General features: G+C 38.4%; 1 protein-coding gene across 1 annotated transcript; it reads right to left on the bottom strand.

The window, feature by feature from the left end:
- Positions 1-3,971: 3,971 nt before the first annotated feature.
- On the bottom strand, positions 3,972-14,596 carry LOC126621492 (dynamin-2A-like). The gene is made up of 22 exons (XM_050289996.1): positions 14,048-14,596; positions 13,240-13,290; positions 13,028-13,148; positions 12,686-12,775; positions 12,535-12,596; positions 12,310-12,427; positions 11,660-11,996; positions 10,763-10,910; positions 10,001-10,102; positions 9,801-9,920; positions 9,404-9,487; positions 9,164-9,291; positions 8,746-8,830; positions 8,446-8,590; positions 7,629-7,705; positions 6,870-6,926; positions 6,426-6,570; positions 6,166-6,323; positions 5,263-5,376; positions 5,106-5,173; positions 4,790-4,968; positions 3,972-4,465 (listed from the first exon to the last, which is right to left on the bottom strand). The coding sequence occupies exons 1-22, from the start codon at positions 14,189-14,191 to the stop codon at positions 4,215-4,217; spliced, it is 2,784 nt and encodes a 927-aa protein (XP_050145953.1). The 5' UTR covers positions 14,192-14,596; the 3' UTR covers positions 3,972-4,214.
- Positions 14,597-15,687: the final 1,091 nt, after the last annotated feature.

The following is a 15,687-nucleotide window of genomic DNA, read 5'->3' as shown; positions in this document are numbered from 1 at the left end:
CGACCGAGGAATTCGCTAATCATTATGAACATTCAGAAAATCCAGTTGAGATGATCAAGGGTTTCGTGTTTTGGGGGCGCACGATTACGTGTGGCGGCGAGATTTATGGTGAAAGACGTTTTGGCGTCTGCACGATGTTGAATGGTTCGCGGATTAAGGTGGCATGGGTTGTGCTCAGCAACAAGGTCATGATGGTATGACAGTTCAAGGAGCCGCACACTTTAAACGTCATTATTAGGGATTAGCCGTGTTAAAGGATGCCACGTGGTGTTTTGGTCAGCAGGATCAAGATCGTGCAATCGTGCTTAATAAGTGCGCCTTGGAAATAGAGTATTTGGATTCTGAGTATTAGTTTCGCTTCTTCAAGGTCGGAGCTCAACCAGAGAATTCAGGTCGAGGCCCTCAGAAGCGAGGGGGCAATGTTTGGGCCTAAAATATTAGTTTGGGCCGAGTATAGAATCATTCTCGGCTCGGAAGGCCTTACGACAAGGGCACCATGGATCGTTTAGTTCGTGGACTTCCGAACCTAGGTCGGTAAAGTCATGCTACAAGACGGGTTGAATCCTTGTGCAATAAGGAGTCTCGGCAAGATTAATAACTCGGAAGTGAATCCGGCTCGATGAAAGGATAGGTTCAAAATCCTGATAGGAGTAGGAGTACTTGAGATGGTGTTTGATTAGAAGAAGAAGTCCCAATCCGAGTAGGGTTTTAACTCGACCTAGAAGGTATCCGGTGCTATAAATAGAGGAGGCTGTGTATCGTTCAAACGCCCTCCAATTCAACACACAACTACCCTGCGCAAACTCTCTCAACAACTTTGAGATTTTTATTTTCTCTTTTCGCTGACACATCTTCCGTTGGCATCAACAGCACTGTGAAAGCAACCGGTGATATCTTCAGTCAGCATAGATAGCTCTGTCGTCGTAGAATCAGCCGATCTCACAGCATCTTCCATTAGCATCAACAGCACTGCGGCAAGGACGGTTGGTTACCTATCCAAGTCTCGGTCAAGAAGAGTTTCCGAATCCTTAGTGATTGAGGTCATCTCATTAGCCTTCTCGGCGAAGTGAGGTGTTACAGCTTACTGAGCTCGGCGTATTGCACGCCGAGTTATTTTATGATTGGATACTCTCAAGTGGGATTTAGAGTTCGGCATTCAAACGGCTGAACCACGTTCACTATTAAGACTTATATCCGCTTTGAGTATTTGTGCCCTTACACTTTGGTGTCGATTCGGCGTGAGTTTACTCTGACGAATACCATCACTGTGACCGAATCCGACGACGACGATTCGTGAACTTCGTAAGAATAGTAGCCTTGTCTTCAAATGAACCCAAGAGGCCCAGACGTGTTCCTTCCTCGATCGCAATCGCAAGACGCAAAAGTCAGCTGCACACCCAACGCAACATCAACAAATTTACTCCTTGACCAGGCTCGGCCGACGAGTTGGCACGCCCCGCATTCACCGAAGGACGTAGTTAGCTTATAGATTACTCGGCCTGCGCGCCACGTAGGCTGGGTAGTTTTTAGGGTCAACAACAACACTCAAGGGTGATCCTACATTTATGATGTTCTGTCAGAACCCCCGTCGAAATCCTCGTGATCCACCAAAGCACTTCTACCTAAACCCTGGAGGGGCGCAGAAAGTGTGAGTGGGCAAAAACAAAACTTTTCAAAATCATTTCATTTCTCAAAAGTTCTAACCCCTAGCCATAAAACCTATATAATTTCCCAGAAAATAATAATAATAATAATAATAATAATAATAAGCTGTATCAAAAATCATACTCAAGATGAAAATCCATAGAAGTATACCATGTCAAAGTATCTCAATGCAATGTTATAAGTAATCCAGGCAAAATATATCAATGTCAAATATCACATCAGCCAAATCCCTCTAACTCAATCTGCACAGCTGAGTATAAAGCTCATAACCAATCTCAATCATATCAAATCAAATCATGCACATGAGTCGGAACCACCTAAAGTGGTATGTATGACAAGACTAGGTGTAAAATAAATATGCTCTAGTGCTACGATCACGTGAAGGCTGTGCGAATAATCGCGGGTCACCTACGAGTCGGAACCACCTAAAGTGGTCAGCACGACAAGCTTGTGCACCTAACTTGTATCCAAGGTGAGCATATGGTGCGGGAGGTGAACATCACGTGAAGGATTGTGCCCTAACTCTGGGCGGGAGCACTAACACCGGGGTGCATGTTTATAAGCTCTCAAAACATCACATTATCTCTCGCATAATTGAAGCAATCTTAAATCTTTAATTTATGAACTTACCTGTGCGTCCGCAGCACCAATCATAAATATATGCAACTACTAATGCATAATTAAAATATGTAGATACTTTGCATGGCATTTCAAAACATATAATCATTCAAATTCATTTTCTGGGAAAAATCTCAAGTATATAGGTATATACGGAAAACCAAAAACCCACTCACTGATATGTCGAAGGGTCGTAGCCCCTGAGCCTCGATTAATGGCGCTCATCCTCAGGATAGGTCTCACCTATATGCAAAATAACTGAATAAACGTTATTTAAAGCACATACACAAAACTAGGAAATAACTTCTCATACATTGCTCAGATAGGGTATTTGAATATACCACCATGATCCATTCTACCTCAGGAACATCCCCATATTTTCAGAAAAAAATTTCATGACCCCACGCACCTTCACGCACCAGCCAAGGCACGGCCAAACGCGTGGCTCACGCGCAGGCACGTGCTTGGCACACCAAATGGATTCCCTAACGGCGTTATGGAATATTCCGTCAAAAATCAGAACATGTCGTTAAAGTTACCTGACGGCGTCAGAATATTTTGTCAACTTTGACGGAATATTCTCCTCCTTCTTCCTTCGTTTGCCGGTGTCCGGCGCTGGCCACCGCTGGGATCGTCGAAAATTGGGGAAGTTTAAAACTTCAATATCTCGCTCATTTTTCCACCAAAACTCATGAAATTTGTACCAAAATGAAGCTTAGGACTAGAAGAACAAAACCTTACCACTTTCAAGCCTTGAAATCCACAGGATTTCGCCGAAGAAACCTCGATATTCCGACCAAACTTGAAACTTGTCAAACTCAACTTCCCAATGTCCAAAACACTTCGTTTTTCTTCTCCGAGCTTCACGAAGACGTCCTAAAGATTCCTAGCAGCTTAAAATCTCCTAAAAACTTCGAAATCACGAGTGCAAGAACAGTAACCCAAAACTGGGTTCTCGGGAAAATAAGGTCTTCACGATCTAAAAACGATATAAATGTGCTCCTGAGCTCACAAGGAACACGAAGGTGACTTCAAAAACCTCGATCCATGAAGAAATTGCTTGGTTTGAGGTTTGTCCGTACATATTGTACGGAAAATGGAGAAAAACTGAGGAGAGAGAGAAAGGGTCAACAAGATTGGGTGTGTGGTCCTACTTGCCACCAACCAAAACTAGGAAAAATTTTAGTTCTAGTTGGGTCCAAAAATTTAGGAAAGAAAATAATTGGTCATCAACACAACACCACAAACGTTTAAGGGTAAATTATACACTTCAGACCAACAAAGAAAATCTTTCAGGACAGGCTATAACAACGTAAATTTACTTGTTCAAAGAAAAAAAAAATTAGTGTATTTTAACATCTTCAGCGAATGCTAAAGACCTATACATAACGTAAATTTACTTGTTCAAAGAAAAAAAAAAGTGAATTAAGTGTTTTAGACTTGAAAAGTACAAAAGCAAACGAGAACCATTGTGGAAGTGGGATTCCACTAGAAGAAATATGATAAATTAGGACGGCTGAAGCACTATATATATCCATCCTCCAGATCCAAACGTTACAAACCCATCAAAAGCTTGGACATACATATCAAAAATCAAAATCATGACAGGCAAATACAGCTTAGTATCCAAAAATGAATTGGACAAGGAAAAAAAAAAAGAGGAAAAAAAAAATTCTACGAGCAGAAAGAAAAATTGAATCGACAAATATATGATAAATGTTTTCAAGTAAGCCTTGAACCCATCCTCGTAATACTCGGGAAAGCTGTAAGAAGCTGATAGGAATGTAAACTTGTATGTACACACCCTCTCTCCTCGCCTAAAGGATATTCTACTAGAAAAATCATTAAGTGGGGCGGCGCCGCCCTCACCCACCAATAATGCATGCAAAGTAAAATATAAATCATCAATTAATATCAGTCTAGTAGCGCATCTAAAAGTATCTGCTGCCTGAAGAACCTGGCGGTGCAGGTGGCAACCGATTTGGAGTACGACGGCTACCAGAGTTTGGACCAGAGTTCACATCACCATTTTGTGCTGGATCACTATAATGTCGGCTGTGACCATTGGATGAAGATCTAGATAATGAAGAACTACGGTCAACTGGGCCATTAGCGGCGGCATCAAAGGCGGATCTCCAGTCATCACCTGATGCACCACTGGATGAAGATCTTGGGCTGCTTTCTGCAAAATTAACAACAGTGTCCATAAATTACCAAGCAAATAAAAGTCAAAAGAACAGAGGTAAAAGTTTAGATCAATTTTAAGGTCCCCCATTGTTGGGAAAAACAAGATGCATTTGCATAAGAATTCCCTGGCCGAACACCATCTGGGGTCTTCCCAAGTGACAAGAAAAGCAAAGAAATCTAAAATTACAAAGGTAATATTCGCAATATATGTTGCAAATTACAAGCACTTTCTATTATTTATATATTAATAAGCAAGTCTCGAGATTATATAATTTTATAATCACATCAAAACAAAACGATAACATTTCCTATTGCATACCTGGTGCACCACTACCACCATTGGACCAGCTGGATGCAGCAGCTGCTCGGTTGTCATGAATGCTCAGTTGGCGTGTTAGTTTGGAAAGGAGTGATGACTGTTTCTGGTAGCGCTCCCTCCTCCGCTTCACATTCTGATCCTCCTGAAGCAGCTCTTCAATCTTTGCTGTGCTTTGAGCACTACCCACAGAAAAATGAAAATACTTATCAAACATAATTATTGTTTGACACAAATAACATGAGAAAAGCAGCCTAACAAGTCCATATTTAAAAATAAATATATAGATGGAAAGAAGGAAAGAAAATATCAAGTTAACCTGACAGAGCTATATAGCTGATTTAACATGTCTTCCTTGGCCTTTTCAACTTGGCAAAGAACAACTGCCTGCTCAACCGATAACAAAATGCATTAAAGAATTTTCCAAGTGTCCAATCATAAGGACAACAAATACAAAGCTGATCTTCCAAGCTTACCTTAGGGACATTAGCAGCCAAACTATTCAAAACAGCTTCAACATAACCACGAACTTCTTGAGACATCCACCGGAGTTCTTCCTCAGGGTCAGCCGGTCTTCGAGTCATTGTATCCTAAAAAGAGGTTACATGACAACTTGACACTTCAGAAATACAAAGCTAAGGCTACACGTCTTAATAATTCGTTAAATTGCACGTTTTTTAAAACTCCAACGTATGATACACGTACTAACGTACTTTTCATGTTTAATACATGTTATTTAGACTCATATTTCAATAACACACATAAATTTTTCGTATTTTTAACATATTATTGAAAAAATAAATATTTTATATAAATAAATATTAAATTTTCAAAAAAAATGGCCGAATTTTTTGAAGTGCATTTCTAACAAAGTTGCCTAATAATACTCCCATTCCATATTTTACTATGTGCATAATTGTAGTGTGGCAAATTCATACATAGGCTATGTGTGAGCGAAAAAAAATTCCTAGCCCAAAGGAATTGAGGTCAAGTTACCAAGGAATGGATCACAAAAAATTAGATGAGAAGGATTAGAAACTCCCTCCACGAGCATTACAAAGGTTTGTTAGAAGGAAATGCAAAACCCTACTTGGAAGGTGTCATTTGCAAATCCCTCCTACATGCCTTTGTTATGCTGATGGAGGGCTTTTCTAATCCCTCCTATCTAATTTTTTGCGATCCATTGAGCTCTATCCCTTGGAACCTAGAGATCCCTCACCCACACATAGCCATAAAGAATCCCAACTACAAAGAAATAGGTAAGCCTCAGAAGATACTGAAAGAATAAATATCAAAATGCACAAAGGACACTCACACACATACACAAGCATCCATTCATAGTATCACAATTATAAAAGTTATCGAAGTCAACAACTCACAAGAGAACCATCAGAAAGACTTTGTCGCATTGTAGGACCGCCTTCAGTTGAAGCACCCCTCATTAGTCCTTTAGAAGGTTGAATAACCTTTCCAATCTTATTTATCCACTCTAGCTTGTCAGCCACAGTCTCTGCCTTTAGCACAACGGCACTGTGCGCTGCAAGGAAAAACAGATTTTAGAAAGATGATAATGAACTCATGTGGGAGACCGGGTGAAGCCACTGGCAGACAACTACAACAACCAAAAATGAGAATATACCTTTCAGAACAGTTTTATATGGAACTTTGCTAGTTATCTTAAACACAAGACTCGGTGATTTTTCTGGTCCATTTGACTTTTTGTCCTTTGAGCTCTTTGATGGAGGTGGTTCATCCTCATCTGAAGCCTCTTCAATATTACACTCCTGCAATACAATTATGGGCTTGGTCATTGACGCCACTGGCATAATTGCTGTTAACATGCACATACATGCTGTTTTGACATGTTTAATATGCTAATCTCAAGTCCAGTCAAAACAGTAGTATATAACATCATGGAAACACATTCACCCAAAAAAAAAACCATCAAAACATTACTTTCTAGTCATCAGGTTACACTATATATTCCTTCCAGGGGACATCCTATGCAAGTATAACAGATGGGTAGTATGATAATTAAATTATATGAATTTTAACGAGGTAAGGCATTGAAGGATTCCAATACCTCCAAAGTGATGACACCACGGAAGTGTCTCTCCTCTTGCTTTTTGGTGTAACCAAGCTGTGAAATAAAGGAAGGGTGGCCAAGATATATCAACATAACAATTTGCAAGTGTAAAAGCAGCATCAATAATATAAACACATTCATAATCTAGAGTTCAGAAGTGAAATAAAGATAAATAATGTAAGAAGCAAACAAAAGACACCATTTCCAACATCTTGCGACACGTATATAATCTGCAAGCTAGCAATTGCTGTCTAGCAATGAGAAAGTTGAAAGAGACGCAAGAACATTAAAGGCATAGAATAATTTATGATGGAGATCAAGACTCAAACAAATCACAACTCTTGTTATCTTCTTCATTAAGACGAGGCACACTCTTCACCCAAAAAAAGATGAGGCATGACTAACTCCTAAACTTTATTTTGCTCTTTATTTCTTTGAAAAAGATGTAAACTGGTACGGGGCATTTTAAAGATGATTGCTTATTTTTACAACGAATTCAACATATTGTCACGAAATTGTATATCTTTGATTTACAATGCACCAAACTTGTACAAACCACACACACCAACAAAAGAAAATAATAATAGTTTAAACAAACTCAAAATGATCACTGCCTTAAACTTCATGCATATCAAAATATACAAAGATCACACCACCATGTGTCACCTATTTGATGCGTCATATCCATCGGAACACAATAATCCATAAGCGTTATGTACACCTGGATTTCTCAGGCGTATGAGTAATTTTACAAACCTTTCCAGTCTTTTCATTCAAAACAAACCATCGCTTGCTCCATCCATTAGTTTTGGCACTTTTTTTATACAAGAAACCTGCAGATATTTGAAACTACAACATTAATACATGCAATTTATAAAACTTAGGAAATCTACATGGTTAAGCAAACCCCTGTTAAACCAACCCAAGATGGTTTCAAAATTAAAAGTTGTTTAAGTTGCCAGGTTCTTTCAAGAATTCAAAGTTCTCACGCCTAGCATACTAATGTAAAATTGTAAAAGAAAAAGCAATAACAAATAAATGACCAGAATCGCACATTACAGTTCCTTGATTAATTACACTGAGTTCAAAATCTCAGAGTTAATATCATCATCTTATTAATTACGAATCAGGGGACGGGTGATTGAATTAGAACATAAAAGACCTGCCATGTTTGTTTCAACATTTCTTGAGTGACCCTCAAAGGTCTCTAAAGAATATGTTCATGCATTTTTTGCAAAACTTTATACAAAAAATGACGTAATTGCCAAATATTTTTCAAGGATTCTAAGTTCAGGATAATGCACTAACAACATGCATACGAAAAGAAAAACCTCCATGGAATGTTGTTTAGGTAATTCTAAGTTACAAGATAAAATAGAACTGTTTCACATACAATAAGTATTGGTGTTTAGCTAAATGAAAAATTAAATACCACTTAAAGGGCATTCAATTAGGAAAACTAAAGAAAAAAATGGCAGCAGCAGACCTGTTTCCCAAATATATCAATAAAATAGAACTGTTTCACATAAACCCTGTTCCAAGAAGTCAATATTGCAAGCATTTGCATACAAACCTGCTGTTATTTCTCCTTCAGGACCTGCGGTCTTCAAACCAGTTGCCTCCTGTACTTCTTTGCCGTCCTTACCAGATTTATCCTTATCCTTCATTGATTTCATGCTTCCACCAGCTTGCTCCCCCCCTGTTTGAGGACTCGTTGCCTAAAAAAAAGCGGATAATGAACAGTAAGAACAAGCAGCTTAGATAATTAAAGGTCAAGAGAAATTAGCTCTGTATGCAAACGAAATTCATGTCTACATAATATTTTCATTTTCATTAATTTTGGTTAACATAACTACAAAGAGTCAGTCCATACCCGATTCATTATTGATTGCTCTGCCTCTTGTCCTTTCTTTGAAGATCGATTTTTCACTTCTTCCTCTCTACGCTGCCTCTCCATCCTGTAATAGACCAGGAATTAATATATTGTATAACAAGCTGCATAAACACACATCAGAATACTGACTCAAAACAAAGAATTTTAATAAACTAGCCCACAGGGACGAAATGTGTTGCGAGCATGAGCGGGCAGACATTCTATGAACTCTCATAAACCATATGACATTAAGGTATCCACTTCTTGATTATCCATCTGCACATGCAAAAATCAACTACACATGCCATAATGCTGCAATTAAAAGGAATTGACAGCACATGCAAGAAAAGCAGCTTAAACATTTTGTGCCTGGAACCGGTATTATGTGTCAACAGTCAAACAGAAAAATAGAGACTACCTCCTTTGCACCAAGCGAATGAAGTGTTGGGGAGGCACAAAAGCACGCTCCATATCTACCAGTGCAACCACCATTTTCTTTGCTTCATTCTTAAACGCATCCAATGCAGCACTTGCAATGGCCACAACCTTGAAAGAGTTGAAGAAATGAAATTAAGAAGTACAGAATCTATTCATTGGATTAACTGCTGTAAAATACAGAGCTAAATGCAAAAAGACTACAATATTTAAGGTATCTTACCTCCCTCTTGAAAGGAGGGTATCTTCCAAGACCTGACGTAGCATTTGCAGCAGCAGAAACTATATCTACCAGGACACGATGTACCTGTTTAATCAATCAACAAAAAAATGGGACTTCTTTATTACTTGATATTAGAATAAACCCAAGGAAGTTTAGAGCAAATAATGTCTAAAACAGAAAGCATACTGTAAATACAATCTTGAAGACTAAAAAAATAGATCAAAGTAAGCGATTTTCATCATTTCAATGGCTCCAGACACAGAAAATCAAATTATAATTAACTCAATAAGAAATGGAGGAAAGAATGAAAGGAAAGGTTAGCCTTCTGTAGAATCGAAAACGGAAAGGGTACATGGAATTCAAACAAGTGCAGATGCAAAGACATAGCTAGAATTACCTCATCCACACAGAGACGTGATGGCTCCTTTGCAAGCTCTAAGACCCCTTTTATTAAAGACCTCAACCCCTTTTCAGGGGATATGAGATAAGGTTGATAACCATCTGCTTCCAACACAATCTAAATAGAAAGATAGCAAAAGGTCATGCGAAGTTAAGAAATTTTAAACCTCAGAAAAACAAAACCAGGACAAAACATACCCTTTTCACATTATTGATATCAAAATGTCGGTCTAATGGGAGTTGTTTTATTCTATTTGGGAAATTTCCTTCAAAACTTCCAACAATTTTCCATCCAGAACCCTGCATAGAGTTTGAAAACCATATGAACTAATAATCCAAACAAATCCATGACAATCATGTACCAGAAACATTCTATTTCATCATAGGAAACTAAATAGTACTATATACCCTAAGAGATTCAACTATTCACAAAATCATAAAAAAATGTGATAAACCAGAGTACTAACAAACTGACCAGTTTAACTCCAGAAAAAAAAATTGAAGCTAATACGTTTACGATCCATTACAATGGAAAAAATAAATTGAATGTCCAACTGATAGAAGCTTGGGAATAGAACACAATATTATTCTTAGATACTTAAGACTAACTCTTCTATAAGTACAATATGGCCTACATCTATAAACCAAAAGCAAGGAGTGACTTATGAGATTGTAAGCCAACCTTCAAGAAGGTCTCAAAGTCCAACAATGATCGGACAAACTTCTTGATTAAAAAAGAAGGCCCAATACATTACAAGATTTTAAATTAAATATACACTTTTAAGGTGGGAAATTGACTTGGGAGGAATTTTATCTTGTTGCCACTCATCTACTTGTCATATATGAGGTTATGAACCATTCAATTTCCTGTTTTTTCACTTATAAAAAATTTAAAGGAAGTAAAAATATATATATACCAAAATACTTAGCACACACAAGTCGACCATTTAAAGAACTCACCTCACCAGTTGTAATGTGTTGGAGAAACTTATCCTCAAACTCACGGCAAAGCTCCAAAGCTAGTGATCTGGTACCCTCAGCACTCTGCACCATAGATGCACCAAGCTTTACTAACTCATCCTGAACTATTTGAGACTTCCCTTGTAACCTGGAAAAGAATAAAAATAACTATTAAGTTGAAACTGACCAATTAATGAAGGAAAAAAATTACCAAAGTTGAAGCAGGGATCGTATATTATTCAACGTAGCAGTTTGATCAGTAAGTTTTCATGTTCTACACTGACACTTACAGATATATTAAAGTGGTGATTGATCTAACTTTATTAGGTCAATGAAAGTGGAATGGCCAAGTGAGATCTGAGAAGCACTTAGAAATACATAACACTGTAAATTAATAAATTATCCTAAATCTTTTGAGGAATGTGTATCTCATAATTAGTAAAGGTACTAGAAAACAATCCCCCCACAAAACATCTGGGATGGAGTGGATCAATCCAGTAGAAAAACAAATCCACAACTCCAGATCTATCCCAAAAAGGAGAGCAAGGTAACAAGAAAAAAACCCTGACCAAACAGCAGCAAAAAGTCTCCAAACATAGAAATAATAGGAGGTATGATGTGACCATGACTGGGCCCATCTCCCTAGAAGCGGACAATGAAGGGAGCAGGTGGCAACTCATAGGTGGGCTAAGTTTTTCTTCATTTTTACTGAAGCCAAGGTTTTTTTCTTCTAGTGGAAGCTAGGTTCAAGGTTCAGATACTGGCACAATAGCCAGTTCATAAGGGACCATTTTGTGAAATGGCAACAAACATATTCTAAAGTTGAGTGTTTTGAATAATATGAGAAATGTATAAGAATATTATAAAACAAGTTAAACAGAATTCATGAAAAATTACCCAGAAAGGAGGTTTGGAAGTCGAACTTTCATACGGCTACGAATCTGCTGTGCCAGAGCATCCACCAACGCTATTCTTCCTAGCTTACTTTGAGGAGCTCCGGTCAAAATAGACTTCAGACTTTCACTTTCAGCCCTCCAGGCAGTTTCTAGAGAACTTTCAGAACCTCCAGACTGTGCAGAAGCAATTGAAACCGATTGACCTATTAAAGCAACCCAAGGGATATCAGATGCTCTTGATGGTCCTTGATTTAACAGAAGAGCCTGGACTGCAGCAAGTGCTTTCTGATCTGAAGCAGCTTGGTCTATCTTGCTAATAACACCAACAGTTCTGGTACCTGTCAACATTTGATTTGTCCTTTGAATCACTTCAAACAACACAACAACAACAAAACCTTTTCCCACTAAGTGGGGTGCAACAAAGCCTTTGTCCTTTGAATCACTTCAAACAACTAAACATAACACTAGAATAAAATAATGGGGGGATGAAGATGAATGATATTGGAGGGAGTCAATTAATCTACAGGAACTCTAACATGCAGCATTACTAACAGATCTGATAATTATTAAAACAATTAGAGATCAAAGAATAAGCAACCCACTCCCTAAAGTAGGGAAAGGGTCGTACAAACTAAATAGCAATGTTTTTACCATCTGCATCATACTCCTTGACGACTCTAAGGGCTCGATATGAAGCAACTTCAGGTGCTTGGGATGCAGGAACTATAACGAGCAAAATTGAATCATTGTGCTCAGCATATTCACTAATCTACAAAAGTTAAAGAATTTCATTTCAGTACCAAGTTGAAATTCAGTAATGGGAGTGGTGGCGCCACTGAGACATTAAATAGTCTAGAACTGCAAACAATCACATACCATAGACTCATCCATGATCCTTTGATCAAGCCCAGGTAAATCAATCAATTTGAGGGGTGGGGCTGCAATAAAAATCATGTTAGTAACCATAAAATTTCAATAACCACTTATCATTAATTACTCAGTGAAGATAGGTAATAACTAAACTAACCTGTACTTGTTCGTAGTTTCAAATTAATTTCATCACGGGTTTTTCCTGTGGCGTTTCCCAGCCTACCTTGCAGAGAATGCCGTAAAGCACCTGAACAGCAAGCACATTAAAGTTTAAAGTTGACACAATAAGAATGAGATTAGCATGGTTATGACACATTATGTATTCAATACATCATGAAGTATTTCTAGTATCACATAGGCTTCAGCTGAGTATAAGCCAGCATGAGTTAAAAGGCCATTCAAAAGGGGATTCCTAATGTTGACCAAAGATATCCAAACACAAGCAACAGTAAAACATGAACTTGAACTAATGTAAGAACACAAAAGTGTAGTGACTGACTTGCAGAAACTTGCTGAGATTTATTGTCAATCTGCAATATAATAGATTTGCTGCTCAAGGAGCCATCCCTCTGCAAATCAATGCTAATGGGAGCTCGAGTAGCACCATTTTCACCAGTTGGCTGAATGGAGAAGAGAAACATACTTTAGGACAAATTAGAGCTTTTATTAGGTCACATGCCACACAAACATTATATATTTTATCCTACTTACCAAAACAGGATGTCCAATCAAACTGTTCAAAACTGCTGATTTACCCGCACCCTAGCAATAACCATGAGAAAAGTAAATATATATCAGGATCTGCAAGTGAGCTCATTATGGATAAGTGGAAGATTAGTTCCAGACAAAGAAAAACAACATTCAAATTTAATATCTCAAAAGTAAATTCATCTCTTCGTTTCTTCTCAAAAAAGAAAATGTAAATTCATCTTCAAGCTGTTTATCGTGGCTTAAAAGAATAGATAACCATTGAATAAAACATATATAAACAATGAACAAACAAATGCACATATCCGGGCATGCCCGACAATGCACACTATAAGCACAGCTAGAGAACAAGTCAATTAAGAAAAAGTTTATTCCCTATATATAAGGAATTTATAAGAACAGAACCAGTGAAAACTGTTGAATGTAACTTTCTTCAGTTAATTCAGAGCAACAAAGTAAGGCGAATCGTGGAAGCAAAGTAGATGCAGATCGCCAAGAACTGCGCGAGACTGTGAAATCATTATCGCGTTTGGTGGTCATTCTCAAAGTTCGCAATTTCAAATCAAACTCCATTAACCGTTTAAATTTCAGATTCAACATATCTGTCTTCTGGGAGCTATGATTTTCAGTCATCAGTTAGTGAGACAAACGCACAGGGTATTCAGACTGTAACCCACATCGATTACGAAACATGAATTAGGAATCCAAAGACGCAGCGTGGATTCAAAGATCTCCGATTGAGACTGAGCAAGCCGATTCAAAGAGATCAAACTGCGAACGAATCGAATCGAAAGGGGATTGGTTGACTTACAACATTGCCGAGAGCGACGACGTTAAGGAAACTGGAAGCCCTGCGAGAGGAGGTTGTGTTCTCGTCAACATCTTCGTCGGCAAGGATAGCAGCGCCTTGCCGCATCGAGTCTGATAGCTGCAACAATTCCTCGATCGCCTCCATCGCAGCAGAGGGTTGAGGATCAAAGATCTGAGAGGGAGACCGACGGATCTGATTCAAACCCTAGGAATTGGGAATTCGGGAACCAAAACGATCTCGTTTGGTGTGGCTGGGTTTCTCGCTCGCTCTATCTCTCGTTTCTTTGGAGGAAACTGAAATTGAGGGATTAAGAGATATCGAGCGAACTGCGAGCGAACGAACGTAAGGAAAGGGGAAATGTGGGAGAAGCTCTCTCTCTCTCTCGACTCTCTCTCTCGACTCTCTCTCTCTATCTCTTTCTTTCTTCCCACTTTCTCTCTCTTGCGTTTTGAAATCTCATAGTCTTCTCGCCATTCTCTCTCTCCTCTCTCTCTCTCTCTCTCTCTCTCTCTCTGTCCTCTTTCTTTATTTTGAATCTTGTTTTCAAGTATTTAGCTCGGTTCCGGTTCCTTTTCAATGTTTTCAATTTGCTCCACTATTTTCTCTCTGTTGTTTCTTTCTTTTTCCCCTCAAATTCTCTCATCTTTTTCCTTTGTTTTTTTTGCAGATTTCTTTCGAGTAACACTAGCTAAATCTTGTTTTTATTATCACATTCACATTCACCGTATCATGTGAGATGTATTTATGACATTAATTATTACTAGCCTCTCCGCATGTGCATACGAGAATCATTTTTACTTCACGGGTGTTACGCGTCCTAAAAATGTGTTCTTTTATATATTCTTATATTTCTTAAGTTATTATTTTATAAATTGTGGGTGTGTGTCCATCACAATAATTTCTTATTATTTACAATTTCCTATTATTTTCAATCATCTAACTTAATCTTTTACACCCACTCATTATACAGAAAAAAATGAAATTTATTAATGGTACACTAACCATTCCACATTTTTTTTGCTTGCTGATTATTATGGTGTCATTTTTTTTTTTTTTTGAGAACATGAACATCAATGCATAAAGGGTGTTGTAATTTGAAGCTTTTGATGACAGGAGTAGGGGACCTTGGCCTTATACTTCTTCTAAAGCTTAATTTGCTGGGCCTTGATCCTTAATCTCACTTTCCTGAAATTCAAGACTGCTACTCAGCTGCAATGCAATAAATTTCTACTCCAATCCAAACAACAACAAACAAAATAACTCGAGTAAGGTTAAACCTAATAAGTTGCCACATTGCCTGTCGCATCCCAGTCTTGACTCCGCCATAGCACGATATTATCCACTTTGGGTCTCGGCCACGCCCTCACAATTTTGTTTTGTTTCTGGGAACTCACACAAGAATTTTCCAATGGGTCATCCATCCTAGGGATGCTTTTGCCCAAACTCGCTTAACTTCGAAGTTCTAATGGAATCCGAAGCCAGTGAGTTCCCAAAAGGCCTCGTGCTATATGGAGATGGGCATGTACATATAAGGAACATCACCCCCTCTCTGTTGGTCGATGTGAGATCTTACAATCCACCCCACTTAAGGGGAACCCAGCGTCATCGCCGGCACATTTGCACCGAACAGCAAAGTGTCT

This window comes from Malus sylvestris, chromosome 5 (assembly GCF_916048215.2).
Source record: "Malus sylvestris chromosome 5, drMalSylv7.2, whole genome shotgun sequence".
Lineage (NCBI taxonomy): Eukaryota > Viridiplantae > Streptophyta > Magnoliopsida > Rosales > Rosaceae > Malus > Malus sylvestris.
The sequence above is the reverse complement of the archived record's forward strand: the minus strand, read 5'-3'. Positions and strand labels throughout refer to the sequence as shown.

Bases quoted from the DNA above. Each gene is read 5' to 3' on its own strand.
- LOC126621492 (XM_050289996.1), bottom strand. From the start codon at position 14,191: ATGGAGGCGATCGAGGAATTGTTGCAGCTATCAGACTCGATGCGGCAA. The intron at 9,292-9,403 runs GTAAGATACCTT...AACTCTTTCAAG, and splicing joins ACCCTCCTTTCAAGAGGGAG to GTTGTGGCCATTGCAAGTGC. The intron at 4,466-4,789 runs GTATGCAATAGG...TTAATTTTGCAG, and splicing joins TGGTGGTAGTGGTGCACCAG to AAAGCAGCCCAAGATCTTCA.